General features: G+C 33.2%; 1 protein-coding gene across 1 annotated transcript; it reads right to left on the reverse strand.

Moving 5' to 3' along the window:
* Nucleotides 1-700: 700 nt before the first annotated feature.
* LOC105768915 (thaumatin-like protein 1) lies at nt 701-2,932 on the reverse strand. The gene is made up of 4 exons (XM_012589182.2): nt 2,750-2,932; nt 2,608-2,659; nt 1,851-2,514; nt 701-1,315 (listed from the first exon to the last, which is right to left on the reverse strand). The coding sequence occupies exons 1-4, from the start codon at nt 2,774-2,776 to the stop codon at nt 1,096-1,098; spliced, it is 963 nt and encodes a 320-aa protein (XP_012444636.1). The 5' UTR covers nt 2,777-2,932; the 3' UTR covers nt 701-1,095.
* Between the last annotated feature and the right edge of the window lie 5,788 nt (nt 2,933-8,720).

Raw genomic sequence — 8,720 nt, forward strand, 5'->3', positions numbered from 1 at the left:
TAGACTGATGACCACTCCCATCACACTATTTAATATAATTTAATTAATGGTCACTTGAAACTGAGATATAACAATAAATTCAGGGGTTCATTACGTAGTTTCGTGTACTTGGATTGTGATTTAGTTCATTCACTTCCTGATAAAGATAAAAAAGAAAAAAAGAGACCATTGGTGAGAGAATCCATGGTTGATTTCGGCCAACTCTTACTCTGTTCTTCTCAAAAAATATACGCAAGATACTAACGTTCATGCAGTTAAAGCCTCAAGGAAGAACCTCAATCCGCAAGTGATCAAAAGGCAACTGCTTTAGAAGGAGTGTCAGAAAAGGCAGAACGGATTCCTTTTCCTTTGTCATCCTCTGAGTTTTTATGATAAAGGAACTGTTTTTTTAGTAATTGACACGCATATTATTAATTATTAATTTATTATTCATCACTCATACTTGTTAGATCAAGTGATATCCCTTAAACAAAGTTTTAAATTTAAATATTATATATAAAAAAATAAAATAATTGTCTTTTAGTTATGGTTCGACCCAACTCGACTTCTAATTTAATTGAAGTTTAATGTAATTACTTAATATGAAAGAGTTTCCAATAAAATCAAGATAATAATATAAAAAATAATAAGAAAACGACATGCATATATAACCACAACCTTTAAATGCATAAAAACAAATATGAAAGATGGCATTGTCATGGACACCATAATTGCTAAACTCCATTGCGGCTAAAATAAATAATCCAACTACCAAGCTTGCAAATCCAGCAAAGGAGGGCTTCCTTTATCAGCTACCCACAAAGAAAAAACCAACCAGATTGCTCACAATCACAGTAAAGTAACACACTTTTAAATTTCTTCAAATGTCTTCTTAATCAATTTAAAATAATGACTAAAGCTCTTCCTTTTCTTTTTTCTAATCTGTTGCTTTAGGTGTACAACTCTTCCAATGTAAAGGAAAACAAAATTAACCGTAGTCTATTGTTCTATACACATGGCCATGAAATTTGGGCTTTTATAATCCTATCTTCAATGGTAGTACTCCCCAGAAAAATCCCAAATAAAAATTCCATTCAGGTTTGAAGATGGTTGAAATTATGAATAAAATCTAAAGAGGCAGATAAAAGAAATCGCTGAAGCCAACAATGTCGTATGGAGAACACCAGAAGAAAGAGTCCTGGAAGATTCTCCTGTAAGAAAATCTGGTAACCATGAACTATTGTCATCACTTGGAACCTGTCCTGTCCCTGTAATAGATCCATATGTTGTGTTTGCTGTGCCTGTTGTTGGGCTTGTACTGCTTGCAGATTTTTGACTGTAGAAAACAAAATTACAGTGAAAAGATAGAGAAAATATTAGAGAACATAGAATTTGAACCTAAATGGAGCTTTTAAAAATTACAGCAATGAAATAGTTGAAAAGGAGATTCTGTTCTGATACAAATGGAACAAAGTTGTATTTATTTTAATACTCCTTTTTTTCATGGGTTCTAATATATCAATCAGAAAAGTATTTCACAATAAATTTATACACTAAAAAAGTGACTCGTTTTGGACATAATATTGCTAAACAATTGACAGCAAGATCCTTAATGTATGCCACAAGCTAATGGCAATGACTAAATGACTCATGACCTGTAAACTTGTGCTTTACAGAAGGAAATTTAAGGCTTAGAAAAAAAATGGTATGAAAGCAACTATAGAACACACTTTCAGATTCAATGAGAATCTCACCCCCAACTACAACGCCGATAAAGTTTTGTAATGTTTTTAAAATAACTTCAACTTAAAAATATGATAATTAAAAGAAAAATAGAAATAATGGAATATTTCTAAGTCGATAGTGCTTACCTTGTTGATGAAGGGCAGAACGTAATCGTATAGTCAGCGCCGGTACATGTAAACGTACTCGTAGCATCATCATACGCGTAGCTATACGACCTTGGGCAAGCCGCTTTGAACATCCCCGCATAAACAGACGGTTTACAGGTGTCCGGGGTGGCGTAGGCGCCGCTGCAGCAGTACTCGGGAGTCCCAAAAGCTTCGCATGCACTCTTACAGGCCTCACCGGAACCGACCCTTAACTCCGCCGGGCACTGCCGGTTCAAGTCATTGACGCACCCTGTTGACAAGCAGGAGCCTGAACCACCACTTGGCTCCACGATCATTGGCAAGTTGTAGCCGTCAACTAAGCTAACGTCGTAGAAATCCTGTGTGCCTGACCCGATCGTGAACTCTGCTAAGGTGGCTGGGGGACTTGCACCTTTGCCATTGCATTCGATTTGGTTTGAGCCACAGTCACCGGTTTGGCAGGTGAGTTGACCAGTATTTTGGTCCGATGCGCAACCTGATCTTCCCCAGAACCTACCTGACCAACCAGACGGTGCCTGAAACGGCCTGGACCCTCCAGACGGTAGCTCAAACCCGGTGCTACCTAAGTCGGAGTTGCCAAGGATACCAGGCCAAACTGTGTGGTCACATTTATTCACCAGTGTAAATGTAGTCCCTGAAATCCCTGCGTATATGTGTATATATGCAGACTGTGTTAATATTACGGCCGCTAATATTGATTCTATGTTATATAAACATGGAATGTTGAAAATGTTACCTGGGAAGAGGGAGCTCAGACATAATAAACCAATGGAGAAAATCAGATCCATCTGTAATGAAAATTTGAGGGTACAACTAAATACTTAAATTTCACTACGCCAAAAAAAAGGGGCGGGTGAATGCTGATGAAAAGATTATACCTTTCTCTTAGGAAGAAAAGGTTGCATTTCCAGTGTGATGATAATCAGTGGAAGGGAAAATGAAATAAAGGGTTGGTTTAATGGTGTTGTTTGGGGATCATCACCTGAAACAGTGGTGGTGATTTTTCATATATCCCAAAAAGAAATGGGTTAAGTTTGAGGTCTCTTATGAGATGATGAAAGGAAAAAAAATTCATGTCCTATATATATAGATGGATAATATTATATTTGATAATAGGGTAGAAAGTGGAATAAAATCTACTGTTATACAAGGACAAAATGATCGACCACGTTAATTTTGGTAGAGTTTCTAAAAAGTTGATATTTTCCATAAAAAAAGAGAGTATATTTCGGTATTTATTTCTGTAATTCAAAGCAAAATTTATTAGTACTAAGATTTTAACCATTCTAAGTGACGAATATTTTTGACCAAATACCAAACGTTGAATAAAGTAATGAATTTATTTGGTGCAACTAAACTCTGGCAGTAAAGGTCTTCGTGGCCGGGCGATCCATCCGGCCCGGTCAACTCAGCCCAATTTAAGTTGAATTTAATCTTCAAATTTTCAATTTCGATTCCATCCGAATAAATTTTAAAAATTATTTTATGTTAATAACTAATATATTTTTGTAACTAATTTGTTAACAAATGGTTAATTTTATAACAGTGAAATAAAGTAAGCAGGTTGAGAATTTTTTTTTATCTTAGTCTTTAGTTTTTTATATGATGCCTAGAATTATTCATAATCCCTCTCTAATTCTTAAATAAGAAGATAATACGTTTTAGTGCACTTAAATCCACGTCCTCTTACACTGGCAATAATGTCGATGCCAACTGAGTTAAGACTCAATCGGCATTTGTTTTTGCTCTTAGATGAAAAGGAATTTAAAGTCAAAAATCGACTTTGGTCCGTCTTTTAAATCAACACTATACGCCAATAAATAAAATTAAATAATTATTTTAATTTAAATAGAGTGATGATTAAAATTTTTATGAGACGCTCATTTAGCATGAATTTGAATCAAGTTATCTCTATCATGTATCTTTAATATTATATATAAAATAAATAAATAATTTAAATTTTTTAAAACCACTTCCACTTTTTTTAATGTAATTTTTTATCAATAAACCGGCTATATTTTTATCAATAATAGTTAGTAAGTAATTTTGTTTTCATATTTTTGGTCTATTTCTGGTCCAAGCCCTATACTTTCTAGACATTTGAAATCTACTTTTATTCCAAAAATTTGTTATTTACTTTTTCATTTAGAAATTACAATCTAATTGATAATAACTTTCATTGAATTTTTAATGTGTCATTTCAATAATATAAAATTGTTAATGTAGATAATTTAATAAAGTTATATAATCCCATACATTAATGTACATTAATCATCGTGATGTGCATATGGATAGCTGTATTTAAAAAAATACTTTAGATCGATGCACAAACTACAGTGACTTGTCTTGAGAAAACCTCTAAATTTTATAAATAAATTCCTAATTACGAAAACAAAACGCCGCCGAATTTACCAAGCATTAGTGTGTTTGGATAGTAAAACTTCAATTGTATGATCTGTTTGCGGTCTATCAAATGTAAAACATATCGGACACTACTTTCCTTACATATAATTTCGGTCTTGCTTTGCAAACATGTTGGATTTCTGTTGGCTGGTAATGTGAAAATCTTTCTCTTTTTTTTTTCTCGACTTCCGCAATGAGAATCCCAGTAGCTAAAATTCAACTGCTATACATATATATAATTGTTTTGGCCAATTTTGGGTCGACAAGAGATTTCCTTTAGAATAGGATCTAGTGATGAATTGGCCTAATTAAGAATCTTAATTATTTGGTTAAGTTATGATCAAACCTAACAAACCTACGTGCTTGAAGAAATATATATGGCAAAGAATCTAAGCTTCCGAGGTTTAAATTATGATGGATGTTGCTATCATTCTTGGCTAAAGTTTTGCAAACTATATTGATTTTCCAAAGGAATCAGATTCCTCGCTATCAGACCTTGCCTGCCTGCCTGCCTTCTTTACCCATTGCTTTACAGTATAATATTAATACTAATCATTATAAAATTTGCAAAAATTTTACCGACACCATCCCTACTTGACACTGCAGATCCTTTCCCGTTTCTAGCGCCGTCAACAACAAACTCATCTACGTGATCCACTTTCCCCGCCAATTCAAGGTTAACACACGTGAATTAATTAACACTAATCTTTAATTTCTCTTCCGACTTTGGAGCTTTGGATCATTAGGAAATTTCCCACTAATATGTTAACTAAGAAAATTATAATAAATCTCATAAATATATGTTGGTACTTGAAAGTTTATTTGGGCATTGGGATCTATTCGAGGATACATGAAGCCTAGGGATCGAGGCCATTAAAAGGCTAAATACTGCAGAAAAGTAAGAACCCGATTTTGCTTTTAAGTAAGCAATTACAGTATAATAATAGTTGGTCATGCTGATGCTAATGCTAATCCGCGTCAACGGATACGTGTTGCCCTAGAAAGCACTTGCCTGTGGGACCTTACAATCTTCATTTGCCCACCCGCACCATCATTCAGCATTAACAACGACGCCGCCTTGGTGGGGCTTGGATCATTAGAGCGTTCGAATTATTAGCATTAGCGGTATAAATGAGATGCTGATATTAATAAGTTATTTGAGTTCTATTTGAAAAAAAATTAGATTTGATTCAGTAATTATTGAGTCAAGTTTGAACTATTCAAGTTGAATTCGAGTTTTGTAATACTTGATGCGAACAGTTTATAAGTCTTATCAAGCTTTTCATATTATTAAGTTGCATTATTACCTTTAATAGATATTATTAACACTAAGCTTAATTATTAAATTGAACTCGAGCTTGAGTACAAAAATTGGTAAATGAAATTAATTGAACTTGAGTAGTTCGATTATATTTCGAGCCGAGTTTGTATTTAAAAATAGATGTTCGATTGAACTTGAATCGAGTTTTAAACCTTAAATCAAAACTCAAATTTAACAGTATTCGAGCTTAGATCGACTCAACTCGATTACAGTGTTCTAAAGCTCCACACATAAGTGCTGGTTCTCATTATCCTTTGTTCATTGTTCTTTTAGCTATTATTGCCCCATCAAAATGCGATGGAAAAGAAAACATGATGTATTTTCAATTTCCTACAACAAATTAAACCCCGTTTAAAGTCGAAAATGATAACCAAGGGCCGAAAGAGCGGGAGCCTATGTAAAATTGGCAATTGCAGCCCATTGATTCATTCATAAACAAATAAAATACTCAATGATGTCTGGACTAAAATATGAAAACTTTTTTATTTTTTTCTTTTCATTTAAGAAAAGAAGAGAAAGCTTTGGAAAATGAATGGCGTGTCTGAATGCACATGCCAATGTTTTGCTAAAGTGAAAATGCCTACGTTGCATGCGTAAAAGTTCATCCTGAGGGGGAAAAAAACTCAAAATCTGTTTCCATTAAATACGTCTACGTAGTGCTATACGTAAAACGTTCCATATAATGCTATATGGTAACCATGAACTATTATTCAGAATTAACCTTGCAAATTAATTATGAAGATTAACCTTTAAGAAATCAAAACACAGGAAGATGTGTACCTTATAAGTCCAATATTCTGTTTTGACAGGAAAGCTAGATTTTCCCTACATCATCTGCCAACATCATGTATGTTTAGCCTGTCAAACTGTAATTTATCGATTCTATTTCGGGTTTTTTCCCCTTCTGTTGGACCCTTGTATATAAAATTCACTTTTTTCCCTTTTTCTTTTTCATCTATAAACCAATAACCCAAGAAAACAGGTTTTCACGAAAATGGTTATAGATTGAGAGCATTGCACAGTCAGAATAAGTACATCTTCATTTAAAGCTGCTCAAAGACATCCAAATGCCGCTGCTCAGGGAAGAACCTTTTTCATATATATAAAATTGTTTGTGGCTGATATTAACCAGGATATTACAGCTACCGTACCTAAACAAGCGGTTGGGCATGCACGACTTTTATTTCTTTTTCCTTGCATTTACATGCAAAAGTGGAATGTCTACGTTGCATGTTCCAAAATTTCTGCAGCTAACCTAATTCCCATGTGTACATAACCAGAGGAAAAGTATTCGATGCTTAGCCGGCACTAGCTAGTAATTGGCTTCCTCTTTTAGACACCTCATCCATAAAGAAGCAATCTCTCAACTCAACAATCCTAGCATCGAGCTGACCATGAACCTGAAGCCAAAGGTACAACGTTGTCCATTTGTTTCTCCACCGTTGGTAAGACTGAAGAGCTGTTAAATTTTAAAGGATATTGTGTGTGAGCTTTGTCATCAACTAAGACATTTTCATGACAGATTAAAAGTAGTCTGGTTGTCAACTAGCCAAGGATAATGCAAAAGTGCTAGAATTCATGGGGAGTGATCAGCTTTTCTGCTAAGAAATTACTCTCAATCTCTCTGGAGTCAAGTGATCACAACTAGATATAGCAAAAGAAATTCTATGAAGATTCAACATCTGTGATCCTTTGACATGTTATCCATCGTGTAAAGTACCATTTACTGTTATTCACTTAATTTTTATTTTCCCCATCACTTCTTTTTTATCACCATTCTATTACTTTAGTAAAGATTTGCGTCATACCAACAGAAGCCTATATATCTGATTTGAGGCCCTCTAAAAGCAGTAACTTTTGCTCGCTTTTATTTTTTTCCCTTTTCTTTTTCTGGACTTTACATTATCCGTAAGAATAGTCAAGATGATTCGTACCCAATCCATGATAAGTAGAAGATTACGATTAGGATAACTGCCGCCATGTTGATTAGATATTATGTTGTATAGGGGCGGGACCAAAGAAGCACAACTTTCTCAGGGCAAAAATCATCGAGGGATCCCCACAATATCCAAGTTGTTGAATCATATAAATTGATACCTTTAGAAATTTCATAGATTTATGGGACCTCAAAAGTTTTTGCCTCATAACCTTTAAGCTAATTAAAAAAAAAAACTTTTCTTTCGAGAATGCACGAGTTTTTTAGTTAAAGAGATATGGGAAAGATGTCAAAAGGACAATCAATGACGTGGATGCAAATATGACCGGGAAGAACAATTGGAAAGGAGTTAAAGCAAATTATCCCAAATTTTATGTTGAACATTATCCCCAATTTATCTCTCTGGAATGCAAAAAAAAAAAAAAAAAGTCTCAGTATTTTTCGAACCTTTGCTTTATTATTTACTGAAAACGAAAGAGATTTAGAACAACGACGAAGCCTAAATTTTTTTAATTTAAGATCTCCAAAAGATAGTCGCTGTGGAAAAACTCGTTCGAATTAAGAAATGGAAAGGGACCCTTGCTCCATCAATCACCTTAACTTTGGCATGACCTTCTGACTAGATGCTTACAAAGATGCTACTAGAAAAGGCACTGACAAATTTTTGGGAGATTTTTTGTTTCCTAGAAATTAACTTAGTTTTCTTTAAAATAAATTTGTTTTTAAATCTAAAAGACTTAATTATCCTTATTACTTCATACATTTTTATTGTATTAATTTCTAATCTTACATGTTTTTACGCATTTAATTTTTAAATCTTGTATTTTAATTATTGTTATGATAACTTATATTATTTTTAAATAATATACAAATTTAAAATTATACAACAATTACAATAACAATTCATGATAAATATGAAATATATTTAAATTAAATTAATAAACGCATTTAATAATAATGATTTAAAAATAATTATTAAAATTTAACTCTTATTTTTTCCAAATAAACATACAAAATATTTTCTCATGCACCAAACAAATAACAAATAGATAAAACAAAACAACGATTTTAAGAGCGTTTGCTTCACACGACATGAACTTCTAGAAAAAATTTTAAAAATAATATCATGATATTATATCATTTCATCATCTATTAAAATAATTTTCGATCACTTTTCAGTGTCATTGTT

This window comes from Gossypium raimondii, chromosome 5, assembly GCF_025698545.1.
Source record: "Gossypium raimondii isolate GPD5lz chromosome 5, ASM2569854v1, whole genome shotgun sequence".
Taxonomy (NCBI): Eukaryota; Viridiplantae; Streptophyta; class Magnoliopsida; order Malvales; family Malvaceae; genus Gossypium; species Gossypium raimondii.